The following is a 15338-nucleotide window of genomic DNA, read 5'->3' on the forward strand; positions in this document are numbered from 1 at the left end:
TTTTTTTGTCCCCTTGTCTCCCTTTGAATTCAACTATTAACTATTTTCGTTCTATTATCTTTTACCTAGGCTGCCAAGTATGCAGACCAGTACCTCTATATAAACTCGTGATCACACACCTCAACTGGACCTTAGTTTTTCTCAATTCTACTATTTCTTCGTCAGTTTGTTCTTGTGTTCATTATATTTTAAATCTTCTCCACTTTTCTTAAACCTCTGATGCACTCTTGGCAGATAATCTGTCTTATACATAAAGCTATCATATTAAATACCCACCACCACACCTACATATCTGTAATCTAACTTCTAACATTCTCTTTTGGTAACAATAAAAGACATGCTCCTCTTGCCATTCTCCAACTTTGTTCAGAATCCAATCCCTATGGCTTCTTCAGATACCTTCCTATTTTAAGCATCTTTACTTTCTCCCTTTTATTTGCTCCTCCTTTAAGAAATATACCTCTCACACACTCAATTTCTCTCTCTCTCTCTCACACACACACACACACACACACACACACACATATACACACACTCTTCCTTGATCCCATGTGTCCCTTTAGCTATTTCCCTCTTCTTCACCTCCACAACATAAGTTTCCTAAAAGCTGACTACACTTAGTCTTCACTTTCTACACTTAGTTCTTGTTTCTGGTCTCAGCTCTTTCCTAAGACGGCTGACAAGAAAGATCTCAGTGATCTGTGTGTCTCTTAACCCTAGAGATACTCTTCAGCCCTCTAGGCAGCAGCCAGTAGTGCTGAAGGATCCTTCTTTCTAGAAATCCTCTCTTCTCTTGGTCTCCATTCTCCTGGTTTTCCTCCTACCATTAAAATAATTCTTATCAGTTTCCTATTCTTCTACCAGGTTTTAAATGTTGCTAATTCCCCAGGGCTCCATTTTGGGTCCTCTTCTTACTCTGTGTAAGGTCCCTGGGTGAACTCTTCCACTCCAACAGCACTGAGCGTCATCAATACTAGCTGCTACATGCTCTCAGATCTACACAGCAAACCTGCATCTCTGGCTCAAGCTCCAGGCCCAACCATTTACTAGCCATTTTCACTTAATGGCCTAACAAATAAATCCAAAAGTGAACCCACCATCTTCCAAACCTACTTCAGGTCTAGTTTTTTAAACTTGAATTGTGGGAGTAATCTTCGACTCTCTTTTTTTTTAACCCCCTACATTCAAACAAGAACTAATTTCCTGCAGATTTTACTTCCTAAATATTTCCTGAACACACTTACCTCTCTTCAGCGTCACTGTTAGTATTCTTGTCAAGATATCCTCATTTACCTAGGTGGTAAATGATCCTTCCTCATTTACCTAGGTGGCTGTAAAGTTCTAACCAGACTCTCCATCTCCAATTTTGCTCCTCTCTAACCCACCTTCTACACTGCTGCAGTGTGCTCTAAGAGCAATTCTGATCACAAGACTCCTAATTAAGATCTTTCAAATGCCTTCCCATAACTACTTAAGTGTGAACTCCTTAACATAGTTTACAAGACCCTTGTAACATATTTTACCATCTGCCTTTCCTCCCTCCCTCTACTGTCCAGGTATTTCACTTCTCAAATGTGCCAAATTCTTACCTCAGAAGTTTTACACTAATGCTTTACCTTTCTTCCGCCTCTCATTCAAAAAATATTTAGTCAGTTCAGTTTCCCTGGTTAATTCTTACATGTCCTTCAGATGTCAACTTCAAATACCACTTCCTGCAAGAAGCTTTCCTTGATCACTTACAACTAGGTTTGGTTCTCCTGCTACTGTGCTCCGTAACACCTATGACTTCTCCATTATAATGTCATTTTATTGTAATCACTTTTTTCTTTTATCTTCTCTGTAAAAATCCCATAGGGTACTGTTATCTTACTCACAGAATCTGGTGCTGGGTCTGACACAAGCATTACATATTTAATATCTATAAGATGAATGGGTAGTTTGAAAGAGCAACAAATGGAATGATACCAGGTATTATACACTAAGAAAATAATCCTGGGAGTTAAGAATTATTTCCAGAACTTTTCCTAGTTTACAGGCAAGGAATGCAGCAACCTCAGAAAGATTAAGTAACATCACAGGTATTTAAAGTGTCAGGACAGAGTCAAACCTAAGTATCTAATTTCAAAACCCAAACTTCTTCTCCTGAGCCACACTGTTTATTTGTAAGTATTCTGTAAACAACTAGGACTTTATATTCCTAAATTGATATCTAAAAATTAGGCAACAAACTTTCTTTTATGTAAAAGTATTGATTAAAATCACTTCTTTGAATCAGACCATAGTCTTTTAGGACAGTCTTACATAGTCTAGATTTTTTTTAAAAAGGAAAGATTTTTTTTTAAATTTAAGTGTATCTCAAGCTGAGACACCAAAGTAAAAGAACAATCAAAAGACAAAACAAAACAAAACAACAAAAATGTATATATATGTCAGTGATCAACTGGTATTGCTCTAAATTTCAAGGATTCAATATTCAGCTGTGGAAACATGTTAATAAAATTACTACACTGAACAGAATTATAAAATTGACAGCACATTCTGAACTTATTTTATAAAGTTCTTTCATACATTGCCCAACAGAAGCAGTATGGTCAAATGGGAAGAACATAAATTTTGGAGTCAGACAGATCTAGATTCAGATCCATATTCCCATTACTTAATAGTTATGTGACCTCAAGCAAGTTTACCCACTTCTCCAAGTTAAATTTCACATAGGTAAAATGAAAATACCATTATTTTTATTGAATAACTATATTAAGAATTAATGTACATAAAGCTCAAAGTACAAAGTAGGTATTTCAGTAATAGTTATGTCAGATATTTGATCCAGGAATTTCACCTGAAATTATGTGAAAAACACAGTCATTTGAAACATGATGATAACTTTTCAAAAATTTTTCTTACTTTTCCCTTACACTTAATAAGTCAATTATATTCCTTAATACCTCTACAAGTCCTATTTTTGTATTGTTTGATGGAGTCATGAGGAAGGTAGGAGAAGGAAAAACAAGAAATAACACAAAAAATAATAGATGTTTGAGCTGTTAAAAGATGCTCTGGTTACACTGGATAAGAAAGTCCAAAACAATTTTGCATCTGAAATTGAGGGATTAGATTTAAAGTAAGAGTAACTCTTGCACTTAAAGAAGAAATGTCTTACCTCCGAAGTTTCTAACTTTCTCTCAGGATTTCAAGGGCATAATGTACTTTGTATTGCACATCTCAAAGTTCCCATTAATACTGGGGGGACCCAGCAAGACACAGTTATGTTCGTGCATGTTAACCCATGAATTCTGATTTCCAGTAAGTGAAGAACATAAGCAGAAAATGAGAAACTAAAAGAAAGGGGAAGCGGGAAAAGGAAGGAAGGTAGTGGAAAATGATCTAAACAACACTAAGTGATTAGTGCCAAAAGGTAAGTATGCCAGAAAAAGTAACTAATATGCAAATAATCAGAAATTAACTTGCAGTTATAAATATTATTGCTACAAAATACTAGATACTAACTTCTTTTTTTAATCACTTAAATTTCCTTTAAAATCAGCTTACCAGAATCATAGCTTGGAGGCTTCATATCTCCCTGATTCAATTCTGTCCCGTATTTCAGCTTGTGGTATTTGGCTCTAACAAAGAAATGAGAAAATATAAACCATCTTAAAACATATTTAAATGAACTTTAAGATACGTAATAGGATTAGTCACCAGTATGCAGTAATCCTAACTTTCAATGGCTCAAAGCCTGCCACAGTGTCAAAGCTCTAACACAAAAAAAATGATTTTGTTGTTGTTACACCTTCAAGTTCCATTATAACAAATAGAGGAATAACACTGAGAACCATAAATCTTGCTTCTATAATTACAAACGAACCATGTAACAGTCTAGTTTCTGTAGTATTCAAATTTTCTTGATGAGTGCCAGAGTACAATTTTATCAAAAATAGTAGATAAGTGAAATAAACTTGAAAAAGACTAATCTTTCTCAAAATTGAGTTTTTTTTTTTAAAGTCATCCATAACACTCTGTGCCTTCTCAGGCAATTATGCTTCACCAAATATCCAGAAGAGGGAGGGAGAACTAGCCCAAATCATCAATGTTAAATAAGATATTCTAATAGGAATACATTTTTTTTAGTAGTCAAGATATCCTTTGCCTTTTCAGGAAGAACTCACGAAGAACTGTAAAAAGAAATACCTTCTTTTAAAAGCTAACTCAATGATATCATTTCTGGTTAGCCTAATTTAACTATCTCAGGTTTAACCATGTGAGCCCAGAAAAATAAGTCATATAAAGAAAAAATTTAAAAGTTAACTAAAAATGGTCATACTTACTTAATGTATTTGTATATTTTGACTTGCTTGCTTCCTCAAAATATTGAGGCTACTACAATAAATATTTAATGTAGTAAGACTGGGATAGCAACAGCAATAACAAAAATTTGAAAACCCAAAGTAATAAAGTAATAGAGAAGAAATAAAAGGATGACAGAGCCAAATTTGAAAGTTACTTTTTCCTTATAAAAAACTAATTGCCATTTACTTCAAAGATTTTATAGTTCAAGAAAAGCATAAAGAAAATGAAAATTATTTGCTCAAATGTATAAAATATGGGAATTCTTCATATTATTTTGCAATAATTATTTTGTAGCTACAATAGAAAAAAATCAACATTTTCTATACAGGGGAATCTTAAGAAAACCTCTGAAAACTACAGACAGCTGATGTTCTATTTCTTAAGGTAGGTAGTGGGTATGTAAGTATTTTTATATTAGTCTTTATATGTTTTGCATACATATGAAATGTTTTATAATAGTATGTACCCATTAAAAAGAATCTGTGTGTGCAAATAAATACAGGGTTGCTCTTTAAGCTAAAGTGAAAAAGCAAGGTACAAAATACTGCATGTGTGTGAATAGCTCTATGTGTTTTATATACATGTGTTATAGTTTTTAACGCAATTGTCAATCTTCAGATTTTTCAGGAACAACTTCATCTATGTAAGACAGAGTAACAATATCTCCTAGAAGTCAAAATAGCAACTGAAAGTAACTGGCCTGAGTACAAAATAAAAGTAGCAATAAAGTTTTATGGAGTTAAATTATGTATTTTTGTTTTATATATATTTATTCATATACACACACATAGATACATGAGAAAAACATTTTCAAACACAAAATACTGCACTATACTGCATTCTAGTGGTCTTAGGATAAACTACAACAGAGCTTACAGGAAAGGGAATAGAAACTATTCTATACAGTATATGTAACAAAAATAATAACACACTGTGAATTAACATTTTACGAAAAATTAAAGACAAAATAAGTAAAGAGCTGCTGTGTTTACTATTAGCTGTGTTTCCTTAAATCAGAGCCTCCCTACTGAACTGTTTTTTGTTTTGTTTCTTTTAATTACACTACTTTATTTTATTTTTATTTTATTGGTAGTGGGGGAGTAAATTAGGTTTATTTATTTTTTAATATAGGTACTGAGGACTGAACCCAGGACCTTGTGCATGCTAGGCATGCACCCTACCACTGAGCTATATTCTGCCCCCTTACTGAACTGTTAAATTCACTGAAAAATAATTTACTCACAGAACTCTCAACTTAGGAATATTCCTTTTGAAGCCCATATGCTGAAATACCTTCCCACTCATATTGTTTCCCATTGTTTTAACACTTCATCTCACTGTGTTAGCAATTTTCTTGTTCCCTAATCTTTTTCTGTCTAAATCTGACTGCAAGTTAAATACCAGACCTCATGTCTAAGAACTCTACATTTGACACACAGCTAGGCCTCCCAATTGGCCTTTACTGGATAAAACAGCATAAAAATTACATAATTATAATATATTAAAGAAGTTCTATTACAGCTTTGTTTCAAAGTCTATTATTATATATAATACACTTGGAATACAAGACAGTGTTCCAATCACATTTTAAGTGTTGATGCTAAAAGTAACTTGATTAAATCCAATGAACTGTTATTAAATTCTTATTACATGCCAAGCAATGTACTGGCTGCTGGGAATAATGTGCAGCTTGTAGTTACTTAAGGGTAGAGGGCAAGGAGATGGCCAAGAGACAGAAAGGTAAATAAATATCTATAGCACACTGTAGATAAGAGCTATGAGTTATAGCAAGTGTTATAGGTAGGAATTCAGATAAGGGATTATCTAATTCTGTCAAAAGTCCTGACAATAGTTAAAGAGAGCTATCAAAAAGAAGATGACATATGAGATTTTAGCTAAACCTCAAAACCTGTAGTTTTACAATCAGACAAATGGACTGACGAAGAAGGTATTCTGGTCAAAAGGAACATCCTAAAAGTGGGAAAAAATACATAGAGGGGTGTGTGTGTGTGTGTGTGTGTGTGTGTGTGTGTGTGTGTGTGTGTGTGTGTGTGTGTGTGTGTGTGTGTGTGTGTGTGTGTGTGTGTGTGTGTGTGTGTGTGTGTGTGTGTGTGTGTGTGTGTGTGTGTGTGTGTGTGTGTGTGTGTGTGTCTAGAAAGGGGCCTGGATGTAAAAGGTTTTTGCTAAGAAGGACTCTGAAATTAGCTAGATATTCTTAAGCATGGATATCACATCTGTGTTTTAAAAAATGAATCCCATGGATGTTGAAGATTAATCAGAATAAGGAAATCTATTACAGGCAAGGAGGACCATTGGGTTTTTACAGTAGTGCAGATACAGGAGAGATGTGGAACAAATGGAAGAAATGTTTCAGAACTGTATTTTACACAGTATTTAAGGGTCTTCAGTATACAATTTTCTGAATCAACTTTAGATTATACTCTGCATGTTCTTGGGAAATTATATGTAGCTTTTCTCATTTTGTAAGTTTTATCACACCTTAAGGAAGGCTTTGATAAATCCATTGTGAGGTAAGTAATCCTTCTGTAACTCTAATGATTCAGTTTTACTTAATTTTGGATCTTTCTTACTTAGAAAATCCTTAACACAGCAATTCAAAACTATGAGGCCTATTTAGGTTTTTACAAGTTAAAAGACAAGATGTTTGAAATTTGCTCTAAAATAGATCAAGATGAAGCAAGATGACAAGAATGTTAACTGTTGAGGCTTGGAGGTATATATAAAAGATACTAGTCTTCCTACATTTATGTTTGAAATTTTCCTATTAAAAAAGAAACTTTTCAAATTGATTTAAGGCATTAGAAAAATAATTTCAGAGGAAAAAACCAAAAATGTTTAAGAGCTCTAATCCACAAAGAATTTTTTTATTTCTTAATTTATTACACTTCAATAGTGTCATTACATCAGGAATAATCGCAAATCATTCCATGAACTTCAAAAGATACAAAATCAGAGACACTCCTTTCCAGGAGAACCCTTTAAAGTTAAAAAACAAAACAAGAAAGTCTTCCCTAGACTCAGCCACCAGTTCTTTATCTCCTCTGTTCTCCAATGTCAAATTACTTGAAAAAATAAACAACTCTGTCTCCACTTTATCTATCCTCTCACCCCTCTTTCCCCTGTGATCTGGTTTATGTTCCTGCTGCCTCACTGAAGCTGTTCTGGCAAGGATACCAATGTGCACCTAACCGGCAAATCCAGGACTATTTTCAGTACACAGCTTACTCGGGGTCTGTCTGGCATCTGCAATTGTGAAAACTCCCACCTTCTTTGGCCTGCTTCCAATATGCGGCTCTCTTCTTCCTTCTCCCCCCTTTTTTGTTGGCTTTCCTTCCTCTGTCTTTTCCTCAAGTATTTCCAACTCCCATGGCTCCTGCTAGTAATCTCTTCCCCTCCCCCAATACTTGCTCTGCTTGTTTCAAAGTTCTTATCCCATTACCCACAATATTAATGACGCCCAAGTATACATCTCTAGTCATGAGTCTCCCTCTCATATCTGCTTTTCAATCCTAATTCTTTATTTTTAATTCATTTGGCAATTTTCAAATTTCTCCCTTAAGCCAAAAACCTGGGAATCATTCTTGAACGACCTTTCTTCCTCATCCACTATATCAAATCATCTCCAAATGTTATGGCTTCTTTCTATTTAAAATGTTTCATAGCTGATGCCTCCTCCAGCAGCTACTATGTTATCATTTCTCAGCCTGGACTATTATAATCTTCCTGCCTCTGTTAGTAGATCTTTCCAGGCTGTCCCCCATATTGAGGTCAGAGTGATCTGCCTAAAATCGATTTCACCCTATTCCATGCTTAAACCTTTCAACTACAACTAAATGCAATATGTATTCATAGACTAGATCCTGGACCAGGTGGGAAAAAATCACTACAAAGATTATTACGGGGACATTTGGTGGAAAAAAATGCTATAAAGATCATCACTGGAACATATGAATATGGGCTATATTAGATAATAGAACTATATCAACATTAACTTCCTTAATTCAATAATGAGCTGTAATTACTTAAGGAAATGTCCATGCTCTTAGAAGATATTCCCTTAAATATTTAGGGGCAAAGGGGCATAATGTCCGCAAATAAGTAGCAAATGATTCAGGAAAAAAAAAGTGAGTATTAAGAGAGAAGAAGATAAAAGCAAACACAGTAAAATGTTGTCAATTGGTGAATCTGGGTAGAAGGGTATATAGTTCTTGCAACTTCTATTAATTTGAGATTACTTTAGAAGAAAATGGTTTTTAAAACTTCTGACATAAATAGAAGTCTGAACTCCTTTAGTTAGGCTCTCTATGATCTGAATCTTGCCCAACTCTTCCATTACTGTTTATCAAATCACAATCAACATCCTACCTCCAAACACAGCAATCACAAATTTCTGAATACACCAAACTGCTTTGTTCCATGTCAAACATATCCTCTACTTCCTGAACCTGGCCTCTCTGGCAAACATCTTATTTTTTATGATGCTATTCATGTTTCACCTCCTCTAATTACACCCTCCTTTCTACTTCCACTCCCTCCAGATCCAAATAACCACTCCCTTCTTTGTGACCCCATGTACCCTGCACAGACTTCCCCCATAGCAACTATCATACTGCGCTGCACTTTTGTGGTTTGCAAGTCTGTTTCCCGCTACTCTAAGCCCTGAGGGACAAGGATTGTGACTTGTTTTAACTCAATTCCAGCACAGTGCTTAATCTGGATAGATGGATTAATGAATGTCAATGATAAGGGATACACACATACACACACACACACCATATCCTTGTTTAGTATTTGTATATTTTAATTCTCTGACTTACAAGACAGTATAATATACTGGTAGAGTACAGGCTTCAGAATCAGACAGACCAGAGGGATGTGAATCACAGCTCTACCATAACTCTGCAACTATAAGCAAGTTACTTAGTGTTTAAGCCTTAGGGCCTGGTACATGGTAGTTAATAAATAGTTGCCATTATTAATGTTATTACATTCTCTGATTATGCCTATAATTTGGATTGCTTAAAATTGCAAATATTCCCAAATTACACACTTTTAAAACTGCTTTTCTCCCCCTCTATCTTCCCAATATAACTTTCAATCAGCCTCTCAAGGAATGAAAAGAACTACTTATTTTTCACTGAGAGGTCAATCTGTTTTCATTTCTTGTGCCATTTAAAAATCCCACATGAAGGTGAACACAAGTTCTAATAAAGTTTCATCTATTTCTTGATACTCATAAATATCATCTGCCAAATGTTATTTTATGGTAGTTTTGCAAACAACCCATTCATCAACTTCAAAAAAATGAAAAAAGCATGTAATCAAAAGTGAAGCGAAATAGAGAATTTCAATATCACTCAATGATACTGAATATTGAATATCATTCAATATTGAATACAATATCATGTATTCAATAATCTAAAACAAAGACCTGTCTTATACTGCCGACAAAAAAATGCAAAGACCATCCATTAAAACAAATAAATTTAATTCATATGAAAACATCCAAAACTCTCATCCATGACCTATTGTCCTTTACTTGTGACTCAAGTTTAGTTCTTGAACATCTTAGACACTAGCAGAATAGAAAGATAAGACTCACTTCTGGAGAGATAGGCATAGCTGATAGCAAAGGGTCAAAATACCAGAAAAGTCTATAAAACGATTCTCAACACAGTCTGTCAGAACAGGTTTTTTTCAATAGAAAACATATCAAATTAAATAATACTAGATGGTAGGAAAAGGGAGTAAGCATTATAGAAATTTCCTTGACAACTCAAAAAAAAAACAACTTCAATTCCATAAATAAATAGATATTGACAGTTCAGGAAGTACATACATTTCTTAAGAAAGGACAGAGTAGAAGAAAAGATGTTACTAAAATGTTTAAACTCATATAAATCAGTTTATTGGTCATTGCTACTAAAGATTCATAACAAAATTAAATTAACATAATACAGTTGTTTCTAAATGTTTATTACAGATATTATTTCCTGAATTCAAAAGTATAACACTAAAATTTGGATTTGTTTTAGGAATGACAGAAAAATTATTCCAATATTACAGAGAATGCTATCTTTCATTTTACTAAATTACCTTTCCTGTTTAAGAGCATACTCCAGCATTTTGATCCTCCTCACAAGATCCTTCTTCAAATTTTCTTGACCTTTCCTTTCCCCCTGAAGGAAGGCAATCTGAGCCTGAGTAAGGAAAAGAAAGACAAAATTCAGTTTAGACCAAATACATTTTTTTAAACTCAGCTGAAGAAAGAACTTTTGGAAGACAAAACAATTAGATGTAAAAGCATATCTTTTTACATATCTATCACAAAGTATATAGAAAAGTATGGATTATAAGGGGGGGAGTGTTTTTTTCTTTTTTTCAAACAAAAGGACATCTATATATGCATTTTACTTCAGACTTCAGACTAGGGATGTGGCAACACATAGTCTATATTCTCTAAGAGTCTAAAATTTTAAATTTATATACTAATATAAGTGCAGACATATGCAAAGTACAGTATAGTTTACTGAAGGGTTTGTCTTTTAAGGCATTGAGGGAGATTCTTCTTAAAAAGAGTGAAGATGGATAAGCACCATATGACCCACTATTCCATTTCTAGGTATTTATCTGAAGAACATGAAAACACTAATATGCACCACCATGTTCACTGCAGCATTATTTATAATAGCCAAGATATGGAAACTATCTGTCCATCGAGGGATGAATGAACAATAGAGATGTGGTATATATACACAACTGAATACTACTCAGCCATAAAAAACAATGAAATCCTGTCATTTGCAACAACATAGAAAGGACCTCAGCGGTATCATGCTAAGCAAAACAAGTCAGATGGAGAAAGACCAATACTGTATGATCTCACTCATATGTGGAATCTTAAAAGAAAAAAATAAAGTGAACAAACAAAACAAAACAGAAACAAATTCATAGATACAAATAAGAAATGAGTGGTTACCAGAGGGGAAAAGGGTTAGGGGTTAGGATGAAAGGAGTCACCTGTACGGTGATGGATGGTAACCAGCCTAGTGGTGATGGTTATTTTGTACCATATACAGATGCTGAACTATAATGCTATATACCTAAAACTTACATACTTTTTTTTTTTAAAAGAGTGAAAATGGGGAAAGGGGGTAAAGTCAAATCATGAATTCTTATAATACCCTTGTAAAGTAAGAGTTTCCAGAGCTTCACCAAATCTTAAATTTTATGATGGATTCACTATGTTGAAAGACTATCCTGGACCTCCCCTACAAGAAAGAAATAGCTGCTTTTTCTCAATCCCTTTCATCTCACCTTCATTCAGATTTGACATGCAGGGGAAAAGAAAGTGAAAGTTGAGAAAAGGAAAATCTGAGACAATGGCCCTCTATAGGTTCCTGGTCCCTCCCAAGAATTACTAAAGGAAAAAACAAAAACAAAAATAAAAACAAAAAAACTCTACAATTTAACATGAAACAAACTGTAAAACTCTTGTCTTCAGTAAGACAGAGGGGATAGTAAAGAGCTGTTCTCCAGAATAATTAAAAAGACATTTAAAATTGAAATAATACTTTCCACTTAAGGAACTAAAACTATGTTGCAAATACTACTTGTTAAAGTAACTCAGAACACCACTTGGAATAGGGCAGGAGGTCTATTTAAGGGCCTTCAAAGATAGCTATCAATTTCACTATTCTTACATTCTTTCCCCTCCCATTTCTATTATATTAACCCAGATAATATTATTTCTGTTTCTACAGTGCTTTCCACTTAAGCAAGTAAGAATTTACATTTAATGATGACTTTACCACATCCCTAAGGAATTATGGATTATCTAACCAAGGTTTAGTGAATAAGCCATTAAACTTACTTCTACTTAGTTTAAATTACACTCATTTCTCTTTTTTCAGTACCATAATAAACAAAATCCAACTCACCAAGCTTCTTCTAATTTTCACAATGTAGGTATTGTCATGTTTTTGTTCTCATTTCAATGAGCTCTTAAAATTCACATTGTAATCATAAGAAGAATTATTTTCATCTTAATTAAAAATTGGCAAAAATGATTTCAATCGTATAGACAGAGGAAAAGACATCAAATACCGACAACAGCATAAAATGATCATAAAATCTTTTGAAACTGTTCTACAATGAGATCATTGTTTTTATAAAAGGAGAATAATAATACATGCACTTAAAGCTGACAAAAACAAATGTCCTGTCAAAAGACCATGACAGCCCAACTTGTTTGGTCAAACAATGCTTTGGCCTTGAACACACGCTTCAAAATGGCTTTTACAAAAACAATAACCTAATCAGTATAATCATATAACCAAAGTAATAATAAAATCAATTATCAATTTCTTTGTTTCTATACCCTTTGGCTAGTTTTGTATTTCTGCCACCATCACTGGTCCTGGGTGATTCTGACACTTCTGCCTATAATACTCAAAAAGTCTACTGTGACTCATTCCCCAATCCACCAACTACTTCTTGTATTTCCAGTACATTTGCTTTCCTATTTTCTTATCAATTCACATATTGGATTAGTTAAGTATTTAAAAAAATAAATCCCAGAAGTGTTTAAAAGAAATACTACAAAGAAGATGGAGGTAAAAGAAGAAAACAAACAAAAAGGAGTAACAGAAGTATCTGTGATATTCCTTGGTGATCACAGAATAACTCTGTGACATTTCCGCCACAGATGTATAATCTGAAATCAATCACATGAAAACATCATGCAAACTCAAACTGAGGGACATTTTATATTAACTTTCCTGTAATCTTCAAAAGCTTTAGGTCATAAAAGTCAATGAAAGACTGTTTCAAATTGAAGGAGATTAAAAAGACATGAAAATCGAATGTAATGAATAATTCTGGACAACATTTGGCTATAAAAGAACATTACTGGGACAGCTGTGGGAGAGGGATGGTATAGCTCAAGAGGTAGAGCGCATGCTTAGCGTGTGAAAGGTCCTGGGTTCAATCCCCAGTACCTCCAAAAAAAAACTCAACTAATAATAAATAAATAAACCTAATGACCTCCCCTCAAAATAAATAAATAAACAAAATATGAGTGGGGTCTGAGGATTAGATGGTAGTAATATGTAAGTGTTAATTTCTTGATTTTGATGGCTATATGCGGTTTATATAGTACTTGTTTACAGGAAACAAACACTAAAGTATTTGGTGGGAGGCATCGGGCCATCCCGTTGCTTGGCACCTTGCCCTCAGATGGTTCAGAAAAAGAAATTCTTTGTATTGCCCTTGCAACTTTTCTGTCAATGTAAGATTTTTGTTTTTGAAACAAACACTATGCCAACTTTCTTAAGAAGATAAATTACAAACAATTCAATTTAAAGTCAGCATCACGTATGTTAGAGAAACCCAACAAGTAACTACAATTGGGGACAAAACAAGGATTTCTATTTTTCACCACAAATATTTAACATTGTTCTAGACATGGTGGTGAATGCCATTAGTCAAGAAAGAAATTTGGGAAAAAAGAACACTAATTCAAAAAGATACATACACCCCAATGTTCATAGCAGCACTGTTTACAATAGCCAAGACATGGAAGCAACCCAAGTGCCCATCAACAGACAAATGGATAAAGATGTGGAATATATATATATATATATATATATATATATATATATATATATATATATATATATACACACAAACACACACACACAGGAATATTACTCAGACGTAAAAAAGAATGAAATTCTGCCATTTGCTGGAAAGTGAATGGACCTAGAAACTATTATGCTTAATGAAATTAGTCAGACAGAGAAAGACAAATACTGTATTATATCAGTTATATGTGAAATACAAAAAATATACAAATGAATGTATATGCATAACAGAAATGATACAGAAAACAAACCTGTGGTTACCAAAAGGGAGAAGGAATAGGGGAGAGACAAACAGAGGAATGGAATTAACAAATACAAACTATGTATAAATAGGTAAGCAACAAGGATATATTGTATAGCATGAGGAATTATAGCCACTATCTTGTAATAACTTATAATAGGGTATAATCCGCAAAAATACTAAATCATCATGCTGTACACCTGGAAATAACATAGCATTGTAAATCAACTATACTTCAAAAAAAGAAAGAAGTTTAAAAATAGAAATGAGGAAATAAAATCGTTATTATTTGCAAATGATAATAGTGGATAACTGAAAAATCCAAGGAATTGTAGTCTATAAACTACTACAAAAATAGTAACAGGAATTTTAGTAAGGTAATTGTATATAAAATAATAAACTGAAACCCATGGGCTTCTATAAGAACAACCAGTTAGATGATATAATTAAAGAAAATAATCCCATTTATAATAACAAAAATGATAACATAATTAGAACAAACCTAACTAAAAAAAAATTAGAGCGATGCAAAGAATATTTTAAATTCTACTAAAGAACACAAAAAAAATGACTTGAACAAATAAGATTTGTTCTTAAAAAAGAGGATTCTGTTATGATTATTTTATTTCTCCCTAAATTAATCTTTAAAAATTATGGAAGCCCAATTAAAATAACAATAGTGTTTTTTAAAAACATAATACATGATGATTATAAAGTACATACAGAAAAATAAACAAGAATAAACAAATTATTTTAAAATATATTATAATTCTATAGTCACTTAAAAAGTACTGATGCATGAACAGGCAAATCTATGGTACAGACAATCCAAAACCAAACCCTAATATATAAAGGAATATAGTATAAACTATAGGTGACATTGCACATCAGTGGGATATATGTGGATTATTCAATACCTGCTGATGGACAGCCACCTGGAAGATAGTTCTCACATCAAAACAAATGCCAAAAGGATCAAAAAAATTTAAAGGATTCCCAAAATATTAGAAAAAAAGGTAGAGTCTGTTTTTGTTTTACTAATCTCAGGGTTAGGAATGTCTTTCTGAAAGTATGACAAAACC

At 33.3% G+C, this 15338-nt stretch overlaps 1 protein-coding gene across 2 annotated transcripts in view; it reads right to left on the reverse strand.

Annotated features, from left to right (window-relative positions):
- STRN (striatin) overlaps positions 1-15338 on the reverse strand; it is an 86416-nt gene that overhangs the window by 48547 nt on the left and 22531 nt on the right. For both annotated transcript variants that reach the window (XM_074378725.1, XM_074378724.1), the window contains exons 2-3: positions 10468-10571; positions 3550-3623 (exon numbers count right to left, since the gene is read on the reverse strand). In XM_074378725.1, coding sequence (XP_074234826.1) covers positions 3550-3623; positions 10468-10571 — 178 coding nt within the window. The remainder of the gene's footprint in view (positions 1-3549; positions 3624-10467; positions 10572-15338) is intronic.

Source organism: Camelus bactrianus, chromosome 15 (genome assembly GCF_048773025.1).
Source record: "Camelus bactrianus isolate YW-2024 breed Bactrian camel chromosome 15, ASM4877302v1, whole genome shotgun sequence".
In the NCBI taxonomy this organism is placed as follows: domain Eukaryota; kingdom Metazoa; phylum Chordata; class Mammalia; order Artiodactyla; family Camelidae; genus Camelus; species Camelus bactrianus.